This window comes from Dermacentor albipictus, unplaced genomic scaffold (genome assembly GCF_038994185.2).
Source record: "Dermacentor albipictus isolate Rhodes 1998 colony unplaced genomic scaffold, USDA_Dalb.pri_finalv2 scaffold_14, whole genome shotgun sequence".
In the NCBI taxonomy this organism is placed as follows: Eukaryota; Metazoa; Arthropoda; class Arachnida; order Ixodida; family Ixodidae; genus Dermacentor; species Dermacentor albipictus.
This window is the reverse complement of record NW_027225568.1, coordinates 9,681,458-9,706,303: the sequence shown is the minus strand read 5'-3', so window position 1 is coordinate 9,706,303 and position 24,846 is coordinate 9,681,458. Positions and strand designations below refer to the sequence as shown.

Genomic DNA, 24,846 nt, shown 5'->3' with positions numbered 1-24,846 from the left:
CTCTATACGTGTTTCCATTTCGCGATATTTTGAAGCAAAGAATTTGAGAGAGACATGTAGCAGAGTCGGTAATGGTCGAAAATCTGATCTGCGGATCAAGCGAGCGGGCGTTTATACATGACTCGTCAAAGGTTCCAGTGTGATCGCTGGTGCCGCATGGCTTCCAGAAAGTACTATACAATTCGCATAGCGCATACAATCAGATTAAGAAACAATCTCACACAATAACAACCAAAACAAGCGCGAACGAGACCGACCCAACAGAACCAAACAGGCGCGGGCGAGAGCTTTGGCGCGAGCAGACGATAGTACGAAACGAGCGGATCGGCTGAGACCAGACACGAGTGCGCATGGAGCCGTAAGTAGGGTCCACATGACACCAGCATCGCGCGCGCACTTCACTGAAGGGGCCGCTCTCATTGGTCTCCGCCATTCGCGGCTCGCGTCCTTCGTCTCCCACTCCAGCGAAGGGGGGCGGAGCTGGTTACGAGGCCGACAACGCCGACAACGACGCGAAACCCAGGAACGGACGCCAAAGAGCTGCGCTCTAAAACGAAAATGCTGATCAGACAGAGATACAGATGATCAGGATGGTTGAGGAAAGAGATGCACGCAACGTGCTTGTCAGGTCATCGATAAAATCCCGCTCGATTGTAAACGTTGCTATATCGGGCAAACGGGGAGGTGCATTAATGATCGCCTGCGTGAGCATGCCGCTTCACTGAAAGGAAACCCGTACAGTCATCTGGTTTCCCACTGTAACACCTGTGGTTGCACTCTGATTTTTTAATAAATGCGAAATTGGAAGATATAGTGAAGAGCACGCTCGGGAAAATCTTTGGAGGCCTTTTGCATATTTACAAGTGACGACGCATGCATGAGTTGTGCACCCGTAGCGCTATCAACAAAGACGCTGGATTACCTCGGTGGCTAATGCTTATCCTTCTTTTTCTTTCCTTTATGTTACCTTGAATGATGTCGTTGCGTCTGCAAATAAAGCATTTGGTTGCTAGTCAGCGCTCTTTACTCACTCGTCCTGTGTCTCACTGTTTCTGTTTTATTCCAATGACGAACCAACCAGCTCCTTTGAACACGCTGCTAATTAAAGCTACTTTGTGTTTGCACTAGGGGCTGTGTTATGCCACGTGCCATGAGAAGCCCTTCCGGATTTGAGATGGACTAAAAGCACTGTATTGCGATATAATGCAATATGCTCTACAACTGACTTCTCTATCGTCTGAACCTTTTGCGACCTTACAGTCAATGCAACTTGCTGTCATAAACGCAACCAATTATTTGTAGGCGCAAACGAAGAGTTGCAGTGCGCATCAAGTAGTGTCAGAGTTGGCGGCTGAATTCTGCTGTCTGCATGAATTGCCGCGAAACTAAAGGGAGAAATTGTTAGTTTCAGTCCCCACACTCAAGATGTGTGAAAAAAAAGAACACCATCTTTACGTCTTATATTCGACAGCCGATAAGGCTCGAAGCGAAACCGCAATTTACTGAGGTTTGCATTTATGGCTGGCTTTGTGGCGTGCTGTTAAACGACATTGCAGCCAGCTGCAGTATCGTGGTGCAAACATGTACTTAACCGTGGTTGTGCTGATAGTAAGATTGTGGCATTATACAAGGCATCTTCACAAAAGCAACTTTCGAGAAGGTGTGTTGCGAAGTTTCGCATTTTCAAGAACAGTGAAATAACCCGGCATACGTCTAAAGAGAACTCCATAAACCAGAAATATAATGGAGCCACTGAGCTGTGCTAACGTTTACATGGTGGCGCACGATCGCTGTACACTATTGACTAATAGCCACGTGGGCATGAAGAGCACATGTTGCCGCTGTTCCTTGTGCGAGCAAATGTTAACGTCTGTTACAAGAGATGATGTCAAAGAGCGCATAAATCGCAGGGAATAGTTTAGCGAATGAGTTCACCGTGTACAGACACGCAACAGAGTCGCGATGCTCCCTGTTCAGTGGTTTGCAGTTACCTTGAAGGAGGAGGCGGGCTGTAGCTGTGGACGTGCCAAGTGTGTTGCTCGCCTTGCACCGGTAGAGGCCTTCGTCAGAGCCCTGTGCCCGTAAAATGTGGAGCGTTCCGTTGGGCGAGGCGCTTGTTTTGACTGCGCCCTGCCCTACCCTTAGCCAGGCATACGTGGGCGCCGGCCTTCCACTGGCAGAGCATTTAAGCGTCACAGGTTCGTTTTCACGTGCAACGACATCGGCAGGTGGCTCGTCGAATGAAGGCGGCGTGAGGACAGACAGGGTGAGGTTGGCCTGGGCCATGCCAAACTGGTTGCTCGCGAAGCAATGGTATTCCCCAGCGTCGCCAACCTGCGAGAGTGACGGAGAGGGACTTGCTTCGTTAAACACGCTCTTTGAGCTGGATGATATCGAGTGGGTTCGAAAGGGAGAAACACGCCGGCAGAGTACAACTCACGATGACTTTCAATGTTAATGGGAATTGCATCCAAGAAATATATTGACATGGCTGAAGACACATTTATTTACAATCTGTAGTAGTCATCCTGAGATTTCCATTACTTCAGTTACATGAGGCATACACTGTATCCATAATCGGCCCATTTTGTCGCACTTGCTTGCCAGGGATGGCCATCACTATGACGACACGAAAGCGACTACATGATGGCGATGCTGTGGGGAAAGTGCATTCCATCGTTATTACTACGTATTCGTCATGCAATCGTTGTCATGACATGATGGTCATGGCCGACGAAGAGAATGACGTCGATGGGGAGATGATGGTGGTATGGCGACAATGGGTAAAGATTCTGAAATGATATCGATAGTATAACGGTGACTGCTTGACACGATGGCATTATGATAGTCGGATGGCAATGATAGTACGAAGACCACGGCACGAAAACGACAGTTTGACGAGAATCGCATGTCGAAGCTGGAATGACGATGATGGAACGACCACGACAGCCTCACGACGAAGGTATGCCAACAACTGTATGACGACGACGCAATGACGATTGCATGACAACAGTGCCATAATCAAGATTAAATGATGGCAGCATAATTATGACTGATGGAACGAGGTCGATTGTACGGCGAAGGCAATGCAACAGCGACTTCATGACGACAACTGGAAGCCAATCGTCATCACTTACGATGGTTCGATGACAGCCTGATAACTACGCCATGACAATAGTGAAAGATGAAGCTGCAAAGACGACGATGAAACGACCACAACAGCATCACAAGTATGACCAAATACCAAGTGACCCAAGCTAGCCTGCAATTTGGGTCACTAGGTTGGCGTACACTCTGAAAGCAGCTGCACCCTTTGCGGTATATATTTGCCACACAACGATAACCGTCATCTATCTTGCCAGCATTTCTTTTCTTTCATGCCACGAGCACGGTACTTTGAAGTCAGGAATGGCATGCCCGTTATCCCCATGACAAAGCATTTTCGTCAGGAAAGTAACGACCACAGCGTTTTCAAGAAAGGAAACACAAGCAAGACAGATGGCGATTATTGTTGTGTGGCAAATATACAACCAACAGGATGCAACTGTTTTTAGGGTGTAAGCAGCTAGATAGACATACTCAGAGTGTATGAAATAGGCAAGGACTGCTAATCGCACTAAAAGTGTAGAGCGTGACTCTAAGGAGAGGAGGGGGGGGGCGGTTGCGCATTCCTTGATGTAACGCCTCAAATAACGTCGGTCGATCAAGCATGAGCCGTAATCAATCAGGAGGCAAACGACTGATCGGCAGCCTTAATTGAAGAAAAGTTAGAAAGTTTACCGTATTCATTTTTTTAGCGCTTAGGTTAGGCACTGACTGCACATTGCGCACATTTCGGTTATTCTCACTCTACGCTTATGTTCATCGTATTTTTTGCTCGACATTGCTGCGCCACAATGCACGTCAGTGGGTAGTTGAAGAAGGTGAGCTTCCTTAAACGGGCGACGATGCGAGAATCTTTCAATTATGGGATTTTATGTGCCAAAAACACTTTCTGATTGTGAGGCACGCCGTAGTAGAGGACTCCAGAAATTTCGACCACCTGGGGATCTTTAACGTGCACTTAAATCTAAGTACACGGGTGTTTTCGCATTTTGCCCCCATACAAATGCAGCCGCCGTGGCCAGGATTCGACCCTGAGGTGAGAATTCTTGATTATGTTATGGCCTCTGAGAATATGGGCGTTATAAGTGAACTGAGAAGTAATCCTTATACGATCCTAGTTCTCAACTCTCCCGCTAGGTGCTTCATGAAGCCGAAGTTTTTCTTTCTTATTTTTATCCGTCTTATTTGAGAAGGAAATTACGGTATGGGCTAACGCCCATTTGTCGACCTATTTTGAAGCAAAAGCCACAAAAATAGATGCGGAAGCGTTTTGTACAGAGTGGTCCTTTATGAAAGAGAACACGCGAGCGTGTTGCCTGTGCCATGTGGAGGGTGCTTAGAGCGCCACCAACAGGCAGCAAGGGGAAGCACGTGCGCTTGTAGCGCCATCTATTGGCAGCCAGAATAAAGACGTGGCTGATAGGCAAGCGACTGCTGGACTGCCTCCCATATCAGATGAATGCGCAACAGGCGGGGCCTGCAACGCAGCGACCGCTGCTAGCAAACCGCGCTTAGTACGCTAGCGCACTGGAAACGTGGAAGTACCAACATATGCCGACTAGTTATTAAGCACTCCTAGCGTATTTTAATTCGTAAGCCTTCTTTGGCGACTACCGCAGCAAGCTCTGTCCATTACGCGAAAAATGTAATGCCTTGTATTACACAAAAATGCGTAATGTGCGAAAGTTACGACATTTACTCATTATAATAGTGTAAATGTAGATGATTGGTAGCTCTGCAAGCGGTAAGGAAGAATAGAAAAAAAAGGCGACAGAGAATAACCATAGAGATGCATAGGACACACAGAAAATGCATGGGGAAGCCTACAGCAGGTGTCGGCCAAATTAAATTTGGGAGTGGGCTGACTTAAATTTGGTGGTGAGCTACCTAAAATTTGGTGGTGGGCTACCTAAAATTTGAGAGTTCATTCATTCATTCAAATAACTTTATTCAGTTCCCTGCGATTTGGTGGGGTGGGCCTGGACCCCGCCTAGGTTTCACCCTAGGGTTGTTGGCCCTTGGCAGCTTCCTCGGCTTGCGGGATGGCCCAGAGTTGGTGCTGTAGGTCCGAGCTGAGCAACGCAGACACCCAGCGCATGCGGAGGCTGTCGCTGTTTGAGGCTGCATCACCGTTACCCTGGATTCCGTTATCCGATTCCGTTATCCATCACCGTTACCCTGGCGGGATAACGTCGTTATCCTCGAGAGAGTTGGTCAGTCTCGTTACGACAACGTGCTCCATGAGCTTGCCCACACAGGACGTGAGTGAAATGGGTCTCAGGTTCTCCAACTGTAGCCGCTTGCCTGGTTTAGGTAATAGAATAATCTGGGCCGTTTTCCATTGTTGTGGTATTGTATCGGATTTCCAGCATTCGTTCATATACTTGGTAAGTTGTTCTAGAGAGGCATCATCGAGATTGCGGATCGTCTTGTTTGTCATTCCGTCCAGTCCCGGCGCGGATGTAGTGTTAAGCTTTTGTAGAGCTGCTCTCAATTCCGCCTCGCTAATCTCTTCATCTAATTGTCTGTTTTTGGTGCCTGTGTAATCTGGGTGAATTGTCTTAGCCCGAGATAAATACCTTGCGGCTATCTCATCGATAAAAGCTACTTCAGTTTTGTCATATGCATGTAAGATTTTGTTTATGTTTTGTCTGTACGTGGCTTTACTTTCCTCAGGATTAAAAATGTGCCTGATGAAGTTCCACGTTCTGGCCAATCCTAATTGATTATCCATATTGGTGCATGTTGCTTCCCATTGCTGGTTACACAGTTGTTGTGCGTATGCTTCTATATCTCTGTTAAGCCGGGCCAGCCTGCGTCGGAGCGTCCTGTTGTGTCTCTGAGTTTTCCATCTCCTCAGGAGACCTTCTTTAGCTTCCCACATATGTAGGAATTTACTGTCTACCTGTTCCATTTGCGCATCCTGGGGGATTACTTGTGTGGCTGCGTTACACAAAATGACCAACATAAATTTGGCAGTGGGCTAAGTTGAAATTTGAGGGTAGGCTTATGCACACTTTCACAATTCCAGTAGAGTTTCTGCATACTTGCGGTGCGAAACTCTGGCTCCCCATTCGCTTCATAGCATGAATAAACCTCACGTGATTCAGAGCGGTTTAGGAGACAAGTGCACTAAGGTGAAGCTTTAGCTTCGGTAAATAAACGTAGTTATTTTGTTAATATTGCTTGTTTAGTTATTTTTATAATGACTACATTTGCTTAATTATTTATTAGCCTTAGCTAAAGTTATGACGGAGACGTTTGTATCTGTAATTATTAATTAAGATTACTTAAGTTACCCGCTAATCTCAAGGTACCCTTAGTTCTTTATTAGACTCCGTTAATTCAACCTTAGTAACTCTAGATTAGTCCAAATTTTTACCGTCAATTGATTTTAACTAGCCTCACTATTTTTATTTACCCTCAGGTAATTGTTGTTACGCTTAACTAATTTCATCGTAACTAATCTTGGTAGTCCTTATTAACCTTAATTAAACTTATACCTCTCAGTATATATGTTTGCACCTCTAGTACACTTAAAATCAATCCCTAACATAAAGCAAAAGAAAAACTGAGTTCTTAAATGATGCGGTTAGCTGCGAAACTTGGCCCAAACATCCGAAATCCCTTACAAAAGCCTCGCCGGGGAAACTACGGCCAACTGTCATGGTGACGAGTGTGCCGAAACGCAGAAAAAAAGAAAAAAAAATAGAGAAAAGGGCGCGAAGAGTACCACGCCATGGCGCTCAACCAATTCCGAGATGCAGACCTTCTCTCCTGCCTCCTCTCATGCTCCTCACAGCAGCGGGGGTGGCAAGATAAAAGCATGTCGCTACCTTTAAGTTTCATTCAGGGACCTTACCTCCGCAGAGCACAGGCCACGCGCTCGCGTGTTCCCTTTTATAAAGTACCACCCTGTACACTGTGAAGGCTAGAAATTTTACGTTATTTTGAAATTAGGACCGTACATACTAGCTAAAATCTCGAGAGCAAGTCGATGCCCCGCACTCGATCATGTCAATGCAGTATGCAAACATATTCCAAAAGGACTTCTTCTTGGGCAATTTGGTCCACTCTTAAAGCAGTTGCACCCTTTGAGGCGCATATTTGTCCCACAATAATAATCATCATCTGCCTTGCTTGTGTTTCCTTTCTTGAAAATGGTGCGCTCGCTACTTTCCTGCAGAGAATGCTACGTCACGCTGATAAAGCATATGCCGTTCGTGACTTGGAAGTACCGGGCTCGCTGTGTTAAAGAAAGGAAATGCGGGTAAGACAGATGGCAATTATTGTTGGGGCACAAAATACGCGCAAAACGGTGTAAACTCTTTAAGAGTGTGCTTATATTTCCTAGGTAAATGGCACTTCGCTGTCTTCTTTTTTCTGTCCCCTTTCTCATGAAATATATTTCGAGCCCCGATCAAGTATACCTAGCTAAGAAGTACAAATGTATCATTTGCACGGCGGCACTTAGGTACCAATATATATAAAGAGTAGCCTTTCGAAATTAGTGCAAAGGTGAAATTTTACAAATTAGGCATGGGACAGAGTTGAACATACAAGCGCGAATGCAATTTCATTGCCATATTTTGTCAGTAAACAATTTTTATTAATTACTATCATTCAGTTAACCATCGTTGCGCGGTGAATGACTGTGACTGTGAGATAGCGCCATTAAACGGGCCAATTGCCAGCCAAATCACTGGAATAGAAGGATATCCCAGATAGCTGGTGACAGAGAAGAATTAATCTAATTTAAAAGACACGAGGAAATAAAATTAAGAATAATGCAAACATTCAGGAAGTGAAGTTCTTGTCACATGGTTAATTACATGCTACGTAACCAAATCTTCTGCGCACAATTTTATTTTTGATGCGAACAAGTCAAATGGCCTTTTGAGTGAAAAGTCCGGCGTCTGTCTACTGTAGCACTGAAACGGCACCTAACTTCGCATTGCCATTGGCTGCTACCCCACGTCACGAGCTGCGTCTCGACGGAGCACAGCGGGCGAAATGGAGCACGTGCTGCCGTGCTAGAGGTTGCGTGAGGGGAGAGGGTAGTTCCGCGACTCCAAGTCACCCTCACTCTCGACGCGAGTGCTCCTCGAGGGAGCAGAGCCAACATCTCCTAGATAGCAGGCCTGTGCACTCTGCTTTATCCCTTCATGCTACTTGGACCGAAATTTCTCCTGTCAACCCTTACAAAAAATGTTGTTGGAAATCCACTGATTTTCCATCGATATATTATTGTACCATCAACAGAAAAATTGTGGAAATTCCATTGGCATTTCATGGAGGATCTGTTGAGAGATCATGGAAAAGTGGCCACCGTGAATCCATTGTATTTCCATGGGAGTATTATGGTGTGGTATTTCCATGGGGTCTCCATGGTATTTTTATTGTGTTGTTTTTTCATGGGATCTTCATTGGATTTTCATTGTAGTGTTCTTCCACTGGGTTGTCATCGTATTGCGCAGTATCTTCATGAAGTCATTGCATTTAGTCCTCAATGCAATGACCTCATGGAAGATGCTTACTGAGGCTGAATATGAGGTGCAGCCAGCAGTAACAAACAAGAAGGCATATAAAAAGGCATGGTCTTACTTCATTTTATTTATCACGAAAGCAAGGATAGGCTCTTCTTGATGTATGGAACACTGGCTCCCGGCAACTGAGCAGGTGTATCCTGGAAACATACGAGTAAATGAAACAATGTGCAGCTCTGGCAAATTAAATTAGCAGGCAATAGTGATTATTTAAGCAACAAAACTAAGAAATAAATATCTGCTAGAAGCTTTTATGTTTAATCCATGTACTACTGATGTTCTGTATAAGGAGCTATAATAACAGTATAAGGAGTCATGGTAAATGTGGTAAGAGCTTTGTACAAGCTGCTAGACAAAAAGTATACAAGTGAGCTTCTATGCAGATTTAACTAGCTTCATGCTCGAATTATCTGCCCAAAAAATCCTGTAATATTTTTGTTTTATCCTTGATTAAATGTTATTACAAATAGCATTATGCTTTAAATTATCTGATGGTCACTATGGCAATGCAAAGCTTGAACATAGCAAGCGAAAACATTGCATCTGGAATTTACTACTTCCTGTCACCCTTTAATTGGTTTAAGAGAAAACATTCATCTTTAAAGTAGGTGCAGCCTGCTGCTTACACATGACAGCAGTGGTGGTCAGACATGCAGCAAATGAACTAAATCAGCTCCATGCTCAACGTGACTGTCACACGAATGTGATGGGGCTCTTCCTCTCTGTGCATTCACTAAGTTCCTGCTAGAGTGAACCTTTCATGCAACATATATATTTGACACTTTATAATAACAATAAGCGCTAAGTTAACCCAAGAAGTCTTGAAAAATAGTGCAGGCTTTTCTTAGTAAAGAAACAAAGCTATAAGATAGCCAGCACATAGCAAATCGCCGAGCATATATTAAAATGTGCCATCAGAAATAGCTGGTGCAGAAGTCGACCTAGGAACATATGTGTGCTATCTGGCCACCTATGATCTTGAAGCGGCATACACAGGTGCCGGACTGCAACTACTGCTTTATTGCTCAAAGACCCATCTTTTATAGTGTCTCTTGTGAAGCGTACATGCCCTGATGGCAGTGAGGTGAGACAAGAGCCAGGATAAAATGCACAAAGAACACAAATAAAGATGAAATTTTTTGGATTTCCACTCTATGAATAACCAAAGTCCAAGATAGCAGCATGCTTCTTCAGAGAATGATACTGATACACCTATCTTTCCATTTGTCAATTTCTATTGCTTCAAGAAATTCCCGTTTGCTTTTTGTGTTCTCTGCGCACAACTTCCGTATCTTTCAGTATGGGTTTGCAGCCACAATCCTTGCAATGAAACGCTCAATGATCTGAATCTTTAGCCATGTAGTGATAGTTGTGCTCAGTTAGCCTTGCACTCAAGGACCTGCCCGTCTGCCCAATGTATACCTTGTTACAGGACAGAGGGAGCTTATAAACCACTCTTTCTGAACAATTCACACATGGCTTTCAGTGGTTGATTGCACAGGCACTTGTTCCTTTTTTCGCGCCATTCCCCATTTTGCACAGGCTCGACAATCACAGAGGCGCGCAAAACACCACATCAATGCCAGCCCTGTGACCTATCTTTAGCAGATTTGGGAAATTGTGAGTACATAAGGCATGACCAGCTTGTAATGCCTTGTGACTGTGCGTGGATCCGCTAGTCTTTTCTGTCTTCTTATGTAAGCATTCTGCAACTGATCAAGAGCTTCGATGAATACCCAGAGCTCCTGAGGCAGGTTACCTGGTTTGCTAAGCTTGTTTCACATTTGTGATGGCATGTTTTTTGCAGTAAGTTAAGAAAGCAAGAGCGGACAGTCATCCTTTTCACAAGCTTTGAATGGGCCGAGTGGTAGGGAAGGGCAGCTTTGTTGCTCCTTGGCTCATAAGACCAACAGATTTGATCAGAGGATACATATGCACCAAAGTCTAAAAACCTAATAAAACCGCTGATAGGTAGCTTATGTGTTAGTAACAATGACGTGATGCATTTATAAAACACTGCATTGGTGTGTATGTTGGTATTATGAACCAAGGAGCAACAAATCTGTCCTTCCCTACCAATCGGCCCATTCAAAGCTTGTGAAGAGGGCGATTGTCCGCTCTTGCTTTCTTAACGCACTGCAAAAATCATTCCATCACAAATGTGAAACCAGCTTCACAAACAAGGTAACCCGCCTCAGGAGCCCTAGGTATCCATCGAAGCTCTTGATACATTTCAGGTTACTAAACACAAAAAAGTGAGCGGATCCACTGCAGTCACAAGGACTGCCAAGATAACGCAGTCATACCTTATGTACACACAATGTCCCACAATCTGCAAAAGATAGGTCAAAGGCAGGCGTTGATGTAGTGTTTACCACACCTGTGCAGTTGTCGATCCTGTGCAAAAAGGTGAATGGCACAAAAAGAAAGAACAAGTCCCGGTGCAGTCAACCATCGAAAGCTCTATGTCACTTGTGCAGACGGAGTGGTTTATAGGAGCCTTTTGTCCTGTAACAAGGCATACACTGGGCAGACATGCAGGTGCTTGAATTTACAAGGCTAAATGAGCACATTTATCCCTGCACACTAAAGATACAAGTCATTTAGCCTTTCATTGCAAGGATTGGGGCTGCAAACCTGTCCTGAAAGATACGGAAGTTTTGCGCAGGGAACGCAACAAAGCAACAGAAACTGACAAATGGAAAGATAGGTCTATCGGTTGCACCTTCGTATCATTCTCTGAAAAAGCGTGCCGATATTTAGACTTTGATTATTCAGGGTGGGAATCCAAAAATGTCACCTTTATTTGTGTTTTTTAGTGTGTTTTACTTTCGCTCTTGTCACACCTCACTGCCATCAGAGCACGTGTGCTTCTCAAGTGGCACTACAAAAGACGGGTCGTCTTTAGGCAATATTGCAGAATGTGCAGTCCAGCGCCTGTGTATGTCCTTTCTATGTGTACGCGTATGTGTCAGATGTAAGTGTGCTGCTTCAATATCATGGCTCACCAACTAGCCCATCAGTATCTTTTAAGCAGCTATGATCAATCTATAGCTCAACCAATCATTTCTTTTATCAGGCCTCTAAAATTTGTGCATAACTTTGTGGCCATAATGTAAATAATGAAAGAAGGGAACTATTTGTTTTCTACAGCAAATATTAGGAACACTTACTATACTTCATCCAGTTGCTAACAGTACGTAGAAATAGCCTTTCTTCAACTTATATGCATGTTCTGATTTCATTATTTAAGACTACATGACTATTAAAATAGCGTACACACCTATCGGTCTCCACGCATACAGTGTTGAGGGCCTCCTCTTGAACCGTCTCGCCACGTAGGCAGCTCTTCCCCCAAACAGCGGCTTGCTGTGGAGCCCACCATCAGTAAAGACGTGGTGCAAAAGTGCCCTGACGAATTTTCCACGGCCACTGGTACAGTCAGAGGCCTGGCTCAGCCGATCGAGGATGTTCTTATCAATCAGCGTCCGACCACCAATGTCAACCTGTAGAAAATTAAGCGACACTTTAAAAGCTCACTTTTGATCACACAGAGCATAAAGGTGAACAATTTATCATCAAAAGGACAAGCCATAAATGACAGCAGAAGAAAAATAAATGTCTTGCAGCCCCGTTGCGTGGTTTGCATTGCAGAGGCATTTTTTTGACAGTTGCTTGCAGTTACTGACACTGCAGCACATGTGCGAACAAATATAAGTTGTTCAGAGGTGGACTTGGTAGTTGCCGGCTGGTTGCCCACAGATACACAAGCTGTCGTCAGTGAGCGTGTTCTCGTACACGATCATTGTTAATTATTGCTAAATAGAATACAGCACCAGCAACTTTCCTGCAACGGCTTGTTACCTGCCATCATGCTGCCCAGATATCAATTTTAGTCATAGTCACGCATCGCAAGATCAACTGCAAATCTTTAAGTGATCCATACAGATCCCTTTCGCTATGTCAAGTGATTCCAGGGGCCAGCAGTTGGGAAACACTTATTTAATCATGCTTTGTTCACGGAATCATTTCAAGTGCACTATATTGCCAAAAAAGAAAGCAAAAGAAAGAAGGGAGAACAACTGGCAGCACACAATACGCGTACCTGTGTGCAAGCAATTACTGGTTCTTCTGGCTTGCTCTCGATGCTGTTGAGGATTTTTCGTAGCCTCTTCACTCTCTTGCCAGCTTCTGCATAATGAGAAAGCAATACAACCGCTGAATAAAAGTAATATGTACTTCAACCATTTCAGCGATAAAGCACCAAATGCTACTTCCTTATGCAGCGAAATATGTCACACTTAATAATGAATTTTGCGACCCTTCGGTTCTTTTTGTGCATCAGTCACTGATGCGTGATTTGGCGAGCCTGGCATTAAACATGAGTCGGATGCATGACACTTCGTGATAGTCGAGTGAAGCCGAGAAGCCTTCCATTAAAGTGTTGCAGGTCTTCACACATGCTGCACAGATAGTTTTGAATTCAAGAATAGGCATGTTTATCCACAAAATTATTACAAAAAATGTATGGGTATTTCTTTCAAGCAGCAAAAGGGAACAAATCAGTATGATCAATACATCTAAGTTGTTTAAAATATGCTTCAGTATTCAATATTCCTCATAAATTCTAGTACGGATTGAATACTACCAGACCATACACTGCTGCAGTGTGCTTTTTTGTCCCGAGTCATGGAGTTCCATACATAAACCGGCTAGAGGGCCTCGACACCTATACTTCCATAAATATTACAGGGCGTGTACACAGGAGCGTTTGATGTGGAAGGGCATGTTCAACTGGTTCTTGTTATGTTAGCACTGTTTATTCGGTGTGGCAAAGTAGATTCGCACATGCAGGGAAGGGCCTTAAAGATCCTTTGTTATATTCTCAGAAACCATTAAATAGATGGTGTAAGATTGTTGCCTGCTGTTGATGTGTCACGCAAGTTTGCACCAGTGTCAGACACAATGTGCCCTGCACTCTTCTCCAGATGCTGTGGATGACAGTATTTAATGTATTTTATAAATGCAGTATTACATATCAGCTACACAGTGAAATGCCACCAATAATAAAAAATGTATATAAGTGCTTGATGCTTATGTAACCAAGTGTTTCTTGCTACCAGCTACTGTGTTAGCAATGTATTTTATTTATGTGACTGAATGAATTAGTTCAATATTTTTATTGTCCACTGCATACGTTTTAGGTATACTGAAATAGCAAGAACCAAATTCTTTTACCAACAGTTTTTCACAGGGCGGTTAAGAAAAAAAAAATTTCGAAAGAAAGTGTCTGATATTACGACATCTTTATGACAAGGCACTTTTCTGTGCGAACATACAAGTAAAAATTTGGGCGCTCTGAAGGGAAAAATAACCCAGATTTGGTCTAAAGGTTGCATCTTTTCTCTCGTATTCAGAGGCTTGCATGCTTTCATAACCTTTTTTCTTTCTTTATTGCAAGAAGGCATATATTTATAGTAACACCGGATTAACAAGTCTTTTTCTGTAATACACTACAGGTTTGAGTAAAATCTTGTTCTTTAAAATATCCAGAGCACACAAATAACTTCACAGAAATAATTTTGCAACATGAAAAAGATACCCAGGGCTGAGAGAGAAACTGGTGGCGTCAATCACATGCGCTTTAGGCATTTTTTTTTCTACTTTTTTACAACACGGTAGCATTCGATTCGCGAACGATCAACCAGCCTCTTTTATAGGACGATCCGCGTTTATTAGACATGACACGATATCGGCCACGACATTTCTGCATGATTATTTGATGACAATACAAGGAAAAGACGGTCCGCCAATTCGATTTTCATATAAACGGCTGTGCATGGGTCCTGCTGCAACGGTAATACTTAAAACAGGGTCAAGCAAGTTAAACGTTCAAATTCTGTGATTTTACTATCCAAAGCCACGATCTCACTACAAGGCACGCGGCAGTGTATAACTGAATTAAATTTGACCACGACCCCGACCTTTAACAAGCACCCATATCCAAGCACGAGCGTTTTTTGCATTTTGCCCCATCGAAATCCGGCTGCCGCAGCCGGAGTTGCACCTGCGGCCTCAAGGTCAGTGGTGCAACACTACCGCGACGGGTGGGGACGACCATGACAAGACAGGAACAGGCGCCCTTGTTTTAAGTGTTTTCGTGCATTTCAGTTCGCGATAAACTTGGCTACCGTGTAGTACAGACGAATAGGCCAAGCTGCTAAATACACAGCTTAAACAGACGACATGACCCCACCTTGGCGCTCGATGGACCGAATGAGCATGCAACACGCTACACATGCACCCGGGACCGGCCCGGCACGAAATGTTTTGAAACACCGACGCGGTGCACCACGCGTGAATCAGACGTACAGCTCGGAGTGGTTGACTCGCACAGCGCGAGCGCCAAAGGCGCAAGTCTGCCCGACGTACACCCAGAGACAAAAAAAGCGCCCCGCGACTTCTACGACACCAGTCAGAACGTTGCCGAACAGACAAGAAACGTGCTTACCGTCGGGTCAGCCGGCGCTCCATTCTTCATGCACGCTTCCACGCAGCCCAGTCGGTGGCATACCTCCGCGTCAGCCAGTGGACGGACGGGCACATTCAGCTTTTCGTCTCCGACGCTCTTGGCAAAAATGTCTCTTGTCCGCGCAACAGCAGATCACAACGCACACGCATGCTTACAGCTCACGACGCACACAACGTACACACGGAGACACGAAAAAAAGCAAAATGGCGACGAAAACGAATGCCAAACAACCAAACACGCAAAAAAAGAAACAAATTTCAATGTTGCTTGTTAACTTTTGTACATTTCGCTAGGTTTGGTAAAAAACTTTCAAAAATATTTTGTTCGGGAAGAACTTCTATAATTATTTTGCACAGCTGTCAGTTAAACACAAAGTGTAATAAAATAAATTATCTAGCTGCGCAAATCGCAATTGTCTGCGTTGAAACAATGATTCAGTATCGATGGCAATGTTGAAGCATCGCCTCCGAGATTTCCTCCGTGACGACACATCGTCTCGATCTCGAAGGCAACAAATGCATCAAGTTGTCACGAAGCGAGTAGTCGCAAACGGTGGCGATTTACCACTGGTTTGGCTCATTCCCTAAGTGCTCGTTGTTGCAGCCGTGCGAATGCAGTGGCAAAGCTCTGCTGATTAACCAATGCGCTGAAGGTTACCTTACGCGGCAACGATGGCGCGAGAAGAAGTGAACGGCATCAATCGACAAATGTTTTCTTCTGACGACGGGCAGGTCGCGCACGCTGATGCGAACATGAGTCTGTATGAGTCGCGTCTCGGTCGCTATATACAGGTGTAAAACCTGAATAAATCAAGCAGACTAAGAGACTATTTGTCTCCGCCCTGTTTCAAAGGTTTTTGGTGCCGATCATCATCATCATCATCATTGTAGTTGGTCGCGTGACTTCTGCCTATCGGCGTGTAGGCGCGCTTACACTGAATTTTGTTGCATATTTTGCCGTAATGTAATAGTGTAAATTTACCCGAGGTCGCCTTTCCGCAGGCTCTGTATTGTTGTGGTAGCTAGTGATGCCACGTAATATAAATTTTGGTAAGGTCCAGTAGGATCCGTACATTGACGTACCGATAGGCTCGAAACAAAAGTTGAAGAACCGGTTACCTATCAGTATTCTGGGTGCTTCTGCATGCATTGAGGAAGACATGAAGCTACGCCGACGACAAAGGCGCTCTTTGTCCAGCCAGTTTCGATTTCAAGGAGCCTGCCAAGGGGAACTAATTGTTCGCGAAGCTCCCACATGAAATCCACTATTCAAAATTTGATCATTGGGATAGGTAGTGTCGAGCATGGGCACCAAAGTACTCATTTGCTGTAGCCACCTATTGCTGATAATTAGAAAGTTAATTAGCGTAACCTTACTAATTATGCACGTAAGTGCGGCAATTGCGCTGTATCTAGAGGCCGCCAATCTGTGCACTCGTATGGTAAACATAACATTACCGTGATTTATATTTTGCAAGTTTAAAAATTTGGTGCAGCGAAAAAGAAAAAGTACCCTGCACATTGCCCAGTGGGATGAACCTCTTCTTTCCTTGGTAGTACAATGTACAAGCTTTACACTGAATCACCTACACTCAATCTTTTTCAGGTCTTCCATTGCAGTTATAGCGCACATTGCAATATCCACAATGATTAAAATAAGTTGAACCTATCCGGAGATTGTGCATTTGGCGCTGCAGCGGCTCAATACAGCATTATTTTGCATTAATAATGCATTAGTGCATTATTTTGCAGTGGCCTTTATTCTGCACTTGAATGTACAACTGCCTGTGCAACAAATTTTTAAATAATAATTGGTTGAAGCTCTGGCCAGCTTAATTACGCCATTTCATGTTGTAGCCTAAACTAAGGAACCTAAACTAATGTTTATTGTTTCGTGTAAATTGTATGTCGCCTGTTTAACTCGGTCCAGTTGTTGGCATTACGCAATAGAAATTGAACAATATTTCATCAATAAAAAAATTATTGTGTAGTTGTCAATAAAAATTTTCTTGAACTATCATGGTGCTGGCTCAATGAATGTTGTAATTTTGTGGAGTTTCTATGGAATCAATGATAGTACAACAGATCAACAATGGAAATTCAACAGCCATTTTTGTAAGGGAAGCCCGCTGCAATAAAAGCGACAAAAGCACCGCGACGTTAAAATCCCCGCGGCTTATTCGGAAGCACCCCCATTAGATTCTACGGAAGTCGGGCAAGGTAGCATGATGTCATGGATCGAAGTACACAGGCCTTGGGCTATTAGAAAGCATTGGCAGAGTGGACAAAATGGAATACCTGCTGCTGCGCTAGTGTGCCAGGTGCTGCGTGAGGGGAGAGTGCATCGCCGCATCAATGGCATACGGCGTTAACATTGCAGGCTGCTGCTTGCTCACTCGCTCCTCCAGCACGTACTGCTACACTACTTGCAGCGCAAAACTCGAAGGACCGCTTAGCGCCGTTCACTTGGGCATTAATTACTTCGCTTTCACAACTCATAAGTGCTTACGTGTGCTCGGATTTTTTCTTTATCCTAGACAATGTGTAACCTCGTGCATTTATGTTTATCCACTGCCCCTTTCTCAAGCTATACACAACGGGAAACGTCTGAAAAAGAGGCTAGGGAGTCGCTCCTATGTACAAGACGGTGCGCAGGTGGATGAATGTCTTCCAGGTTCGGGGTACGCAGATGAAATTGTTTGTTCGCGGATAGCCAGAAATATATTCAGCTTGTGGCAGACATTTTCAGAAAGGAGGGCGACGCTCTGGTATTCAGGTTCAGTGGAAAAAAGTGCATGCCTTATAGTGTTTACTGATGCATATGATCAGTTGGTCAGAACACAGTCAAATGAAACACAGATGATTCAAAAATACAAATGCAGATTAAAGAGGGAAAGAGTTACGTGGAAAAACATGAGCAAGTGCTCAAAACGAAAGGGAAGACAAACGCCGCCATAATGAAACATTGAGCAAAAGCGAAAGGCATAGAGAGCTGTGGGGGCACGACAAGTATTAGGTAGTATGACCAGTTGATTAGGGGTTATGGATCTCTAGACTTAATTATGAAAACTTGACGGTGTGCTCAAAATGCGAATGACAAACTGAACTAGAGAATAGTCAAAGGGCTATAAACATTGTTGCCAGCAATAGACGAATTTCCTTATATTTAAGGATGTTAAGCTTTGTTTAGGGAAATAGAAAAATTTGCCCAAATCCAGGGAACTTTCATGCTACGACACTGAAATGCTGAAACTGCTTGAAATGATGGCATTTTCTGATTTCAGTCACAGCAAATTAGATTCGCATTAGCATGCGAACTATGACTTTTGATCGCACAGGAGCTCAGTGAACGTATCTCACCCAGTAAATGACATGGTGTGGATGCTCTTGGCCATTTAACAAAGTAGTGCAACAGCGATTTTGCCGTTCATGCCTCTAGCTGGCCTGTATATCGCTGTGCACTCTTAAGGAAACAATTATCTGTAACCTATAACACAAACGCATGCTGGAACACCAAGCAAAGTAGCGTGGGCAAATCTGACATAAGCAGACGCTTAATCTAGCGTCGAGCAGGACAATGCCTAAACACCCGACTGCACATTCCTATAGCACTAAAATTTACCGGAAACCGCCTATAAGTAGAACAACCTTGGACAGAGTACCAGTGGCCATGTGTTTGGGTGAGTTCTGCTTTGGAAGAAATATAAAAATTAGCCATGTATCTTCATCAGGCACGTTACCCAGCATTTTTTTTCGGATGGGGGGGGGGAGGTGACCGAAGGAAACTTTTCTATTAAAATAGGGGGGGGGGGTACTTTTACTAGTCAAAACGTGAATAATGCCTACCGTTTGCCATAAAGACGCGTAAACTGGCAAAAGATAAATAAAAAAGGTGTATCTCACAGGTATGCCTGTGTGATACGCCTCTCCTTTACTTGACAAACAAGGAACCGTACCAAATGGACTCGTGCAGGAAAGAAGCGCAGGAAGAACACTGCCAAGAATAAGTAAACAAGCGAAAGTCTAAAATAAAGATTTCTAGTTACGTTTTTTGCTTTAGGTCTGGAAAAATTATAGAGAAGTATATATTTGTGGAACAATCACATTTCCCTTGAATCGCTCGTTTACTGCTATACCAAGTGCCAAAACCGACTTGTAATATTATTGAGGAAGTTGCGTAATGATGCGTTGCCGCAAGTCCCGTACAATCACTTAAAGCACAGGACGCTGCAGTTCTAGACGTACTGCGCCCACCGCGGGAGGTTAGAAAAATATCCACATAAGTACAGCAGAGAAGTGGCTGTCGGGCGGCTCGACTGGTAACTGTAGAAGCGCCATTCAAAACACACGGAATCATTCTCCACTTCCGGCGGTGTTTTTTCTACTTCCTTTTTAAATAAAACGTGGTTCATCCATAAATATTTTCACAAACAATGGTTAAATTTGTCAATTTTCACATTTGCTTCCTGTTTGCTGTTGCACCGTACCTCCCTTAGTAGATCACGTAATTTCTAAACTCCTTGCGACTCTTATTTCCAGTTGCCAATTTGTGCGAAAAGTGCTGTACAATTAGGGAAATACCAGCCGAGGTAACAGGTCACATTCATATTGCTTAGGGGTTTAACGGTTATTGCAGGGTTTGATGACGGACGCTGTTTCGCATGATTTTCCACCTTTCTAACCCACATCATGGGTATATGGTTCTAAGGATCTACTGGCGTCGCGCCGAACTGTTACTCGAGGAAGTAATGAGGCAAAAGGAAAAGTTGAACGCAGCTGGCATTTTCTCCAGCCGCAACTCGTTCTCAGAGCATACAGACTAGCTTACAACGAACTGAATCCCTTTCCTGGTCCCTCTATGAGTCTAAACAAAGAAGGTTTAACTAATGAAGGAACAGCAATGCGCATGACTTGCAATGGATGATGACAACTGAACGCATCTCGAGTTAATAGCACGGGCACCGAATCATTGAGAAAACTGGCCTTCACACCCTAGGAGATGCCGGGAACTACCGCCATCCAAAAGGAGTGAAAAGGCAGCAAAATGTTGACCACCAAATAGCTGTCAAGTCTCAAGCTTCATTTGTCGGTGCTTTAGTAATATGTGTGAGGAGTGGTAACGTGGGCAGGGGGGGGGGGGCTGCGCCCCTCCTTAGGCAAGTGCCTGATCTTCATGCTTCGCTGGAAATGATGCGTAGGCGTGCAAGTGTTAGTGCTGCGTTAGTAAAAGGCATTAAAAAAATCTTGTCTTTTACATTGGTCTCGTGAAGTACCGCCATTTACATTCTGTAGGGGGGTCCGTCGCCCGTCTTCCTTACATTTCGAACAAGCGTAATCATTTGTATTTGGTGTAGTTGCAAAGCAACGTTGCACACCGACAAAGAATATGCACGCTGATGCCTTCCTCTGCGATTATGGCTTCAAGCAGAAGGCTGTATTGTTAGCATAAAAACTTGCACTGCGACCTAATTTCAGCTTGAGCCCAGTGGTTTCATCATTTGATTATATTAAAACATGCTTAGAAATAAATTTAACTAAGATTTGCAGTCTATTTGCATAACACAAGCAAAAGCTTATCATTACAGAAGTCGTATCGACAGACTGAACAACAACATTTTGCAAAGCATTAAAGGGCCCCTCTAATTTGGTTATATGCTGGAAGTTGTTACGTGTCCTCTAGGGAGCATTCTGTGGCAAAAATGTTGGAAATTGGCGCATTAATAGCCGAGAGAGAAATATTTCAGTGCCGCAAACCCATGATTTCAGGAGGCCAGTTTCACTGTTAACAGTGAAGCGCTCTCCACTTGCCCCGTCTAGCCTCCGCAAGCGAAATTCTTTCCCTGCGTTCTCCAATACTGGACGTCTAGGATCGTTCGCGTGACCCATACGTCACGGGCCCTGCCTTCAGTTTTTTTTTTTCAGCGCTGCGCACTTCCGCCGACGGCGTTGCGCATGAGCTGTTGTGATTGTGTCGTTTTGCACAGCACACGATTTTGCGCGCTGTGCACAAGGACACAAGACTAGTAGTATAATTCAGTGGTACACGAATACCCAGGCAGAACAAGCGGATCGCAGAGCACGATCACGCGCTAGGACACGGTCGTCATCATCATCATCAGCTGGTTTTGTGTCCACTGCAGGACGAAGGCCTTTCGCCGCAATCTCCAATTACCCCTGTCCTGCGCCAACCGATTCGAACTAACGCCTGTGAAATTCCTAATTTAATCGCTCCGCCTAGTCTTCTGGCATCCTCGACTGCGTTCCGCTTCTCTTGGTAACGATTCTGTGACCCTAATCTGTAACTGTTATCCAACCAACGCATTACATGATCTGCCCAGCTCCATTTTTTTTTCTCTTGATGTTGATTAAAATATCGTCTATACCTGTTTGCTCTCTGACCCAAACCCTTCTCTTTCTGTCTCTTAACGTTATGCCTAGCAATCTTTGTTCCATCGCTCTTTTCGCACTCCTTAACTTGCTCTCAAGCATCTTTGTCAGTCTCCAAGTCTCTGCCCCATATGTCAGCCCTGGTAAAATGCACTGATCGTACACCTTCCTTCTCAATGATAATGGTAAGCTTCCAGTCAGCAGCTGACAATGTCTGCCACATGTGCTTCAACCCATTTTTATTCTTCTATGAATTTCCTTCTCATGATGAGGGTTCCCTGTGATTAATTGACCTAGGTAAACATACTCTGTCACAGACTCGAGAGGCTGATTGCCGATCTTGAACTCTTGTGCCCTTGCCTGGCTATTCATCATTATCTTTGTTCTTCTGCATATTATTCTTCAACCCCACTCTCACCCTCTCTCTGTTAAGGTACTCAATCATTTGTTGTAATTCGTCTGCATTGTTGCTGAATGGAACAATGCCATCGGCAAACCAAACGTTGCCGAGAAAATCGTCGTCGATCCTTACTCCAAATCCTTCCCAGTTTAATAGCTTAAATACTTCTTCCAAGCACTCAGTGAATAGCATTGGAGAGATTGTGTCTCCCTGTCTGTCCCCTTTCTTTATAGGTATCTTCCCGCTTTTCTTGTGTAGAGTTAGGGTAGCTGTAGAACCTCTGTAGATATTTTCAAAGGTGTTCATGAAAGCATTCTGTACTCCTTGATTATGTAATGCCTCTATGACTGCTGGTATCTCTACTGAATCAAATTCCTCTTCGTAATCTATGAAAGCCAATATAAAGAGGCTTATTGTAGTCTAACGTTTTCTCGATAACCTGATCAATGACATGGATGTGATCCATTGTAGAGTATCCCTTCCTAAAGCCAGCCTGTTCCTTTGGTTCACTAAAGTCCAGTCTTGTCCTTATTCTATTGGAGATTATTTTGGTAAATATTATATATAATACTGGGAGTAAGCTATTGGGCCTGTAATTTTTCAATTCTTTAATGTCTCCTTTCTTGTGGATTAGTATACTGTTTGCATTCTTCCAGTTTTCTGGGACACTTGCAGTCGATAGACCCTTCGTATGAAGAGCCGCCAGTTTTCCAAGCATTATGTCTCCTCAATCTTTGATTAAATCGACTGTTATTACATCTTCTCCTGCCGCTCTTCCTCGTTTCATGTCTTGCAAGGCCCTTCTGACCTTATCGCTAGTTATAGGAGGAGTTTCTGTATCCTGTTCATCACTGTTTTTAATGGAGGTATCCTGACTCCTCTGGGTACTGTACAGGTCAGTATAGAATTATTCCGCTTCTTTTACTACACCTTTGAGATTGCTGATTATATTACGCTGATTATCTAGTGAATTTGCGGTAGGCGCTGAAAGATTTTTCATTTTCTAATTTTCTTTTTTTTCCACACTACTTTTTAAGTGGCGTGCAACTACGCCGAAATATATTGCGTATCGAGCCACGCTCATGACTGGTTGCATATGGGAGACTCCGAAACCACGATGTTAGAACCATTGAGAAATAATATGCTGTGCCACCTGCCACGATCATCAAAACCCGTATACCGCGGATAATTCAAGCATGCTTTCAAGCCTTTGAGATATACTAAATGGACATAATCTGACAATACCGACAGGCTTCGCGCTGGCTTTTTAATGAGAGCCCCTTCTCTCCCCCCCCCTCCAAATTATTTCAGCGCTAGAAGACTAGAAAAAGTGATGAGGAGGTTTGCAGTAGCATGCAAACAATAAGAAATAAATAACGTAACGTCAACAGTTGCAAAGTTCACATACACATTTTCATCAAGTAAAAAAAAAGTCATAGTTTGCGTCCAGTTATTTCTTCTACATTTGCACCTATATTCGTTTTCGCAGGGTTCCGTTTGTACTCCTGTTGATCACGAGCATGTATTCACAATTGTGAATGGTCATCGGTACGCCTGTAGGGTTTTCCTAGACGAGCTCACGGCAGTCTGCGCACGTGCAATTTCAGAACTACGTGGCCAGAACCTTTTAGAAATCGTTCTATATTGAGCTACCCATCGCAAGCAGAAAAACACTTCTATCGCGGATAAATCAAATAAGTTTTAGGCATGTAGGGCTCTCTGGGCTGTACTTGTCGGCGATAAAGTAGCCTTGCCCTCTATGGGATTATCTGACTGAGCTATGTCGAATGCTCGGTGGCCATAGTCGGAAATTCGAATCCCTCTTTAAGTTTTTTTGACGATGGTGAGCTTGAAATTCACCTCCTCCAGTGCACAACATCTGCAGGCTTGGAGTGACGCCAGTCATCGGCAAAAGATGACAAGAGCGAGTGGGGCTATACTAATCCAGGTAGTACAACCAAATTAGGAAGGGCCACTAAGCTTCAACAAGACATTCCCTCACCAGAACAGGAATTGGCCTCCCTGGTGCAGTATTCGGCCACTTCCTCCCAAATGACTCACTCAATTACGCAATGGCCCTCAGTTAGGGGAAAATTGGCTTCGGACGTTGGCAGTCAGATGAGGCAAGATATGGGTAGGACGTCCATAGAAGTACAAGAGGCCCAGAACCAATTCTGCTTTAAGATAGGAGAGAAGATGATCAAGGAAAATAAAGGGGCACATAAAGTTTTTAGCTGTCTATATAGGAGAAGTGTCCACGCATAATGGAGGAAAAAATGGCTGTGGCTCAGGTAAGGTTAAGCCCAGGATGCGAAGCATACTAGCCTTTATTTTAGTTGTTGAACCACTGTTTAGCTGGGTGAACTGCTGTTGCTTGGCTATATTTGGTTCGGCTAGACGAAGAAAGAACTCATGCGTTACCCTGCTTCGCCTTGGACGCCCCGCATTGGACGCGGTGAGCGTCGAGCAACGCAGCGTTCGGCGCGGCAACGAAATGTGCGCCTGAGCAAGCGACGCACGCCTGAGCCTTAGAAACAGCTCGTTTCTAAGGCAACACCGCATTCACTAGAGGCGCTTTTGTACCGCTTTGAAGCATCGTACTCGTGGCTCAGTGGTAGCGTCTCCGTCTCACACTCCGGAGACCCTGGTTCGATTCCCACCCAGCCCATCTTGCAAGAGTTGAGCCAAAGCCACTTCTCCTCTGTCGTGACGTCACGGTGTCACGTGGTATTCAAGGCGACACTGCCGCGCCTGAGGAGCTGGGTTGAGCTCTCGTAATATGCTTCGCATAAAAACAACAGGAAATTGACCAGTAACTAATACGTTACCTGCATGGACAGCAAAAAGCAAAACGGACTTAAACGTAAAGTTACATAA

General features: G+C 44.2%; 1 protein-coding gene and 1 long non-coding RNA gene across 6 annotated transcripts in view; both read right to left on the bottom strand.

The window, feature by feature from the left end:
• The window catches only part of LOC135913489 (hemicentin-1-like), a 708,068-nt gene that overhangs the window by 47,903 nt on the left and 635,319 nt on the right, over nucleotides 1–24,846 (bottom strand). For all 5 annotated transcript variants that reach the window (XM_065446055.2, XM_065446056.2, XM_065446057.1 and 2 more), the window contains one exon: nucleotides 1,992–2,334. In XM_065446055.2, coding sequence (XP_065302127.1) covers nucleotides 1,992–2,334 — 343 coding nt within the window. The remainder of the gene's footprint in view (nucleotides 1–1,991; nucleotides 2,335–24,846) is intronic.
• Nucleotides 8,697–15,411, bottom strand: LOC135913491 (uncharacterized). Its single transcript, XR_010568038.2, has 4 exons — nucleotides 15,163–15,411; nucleotides 12,757–12,842; nucleotides 11,935–12,157; nucleotides 8,697–8,791 (listed from the first exon to the last, which is right to left on the bottom strand). It is a non-coding gene; the product is annotated as an uncharacterized lncRNA (long non-coding RNA).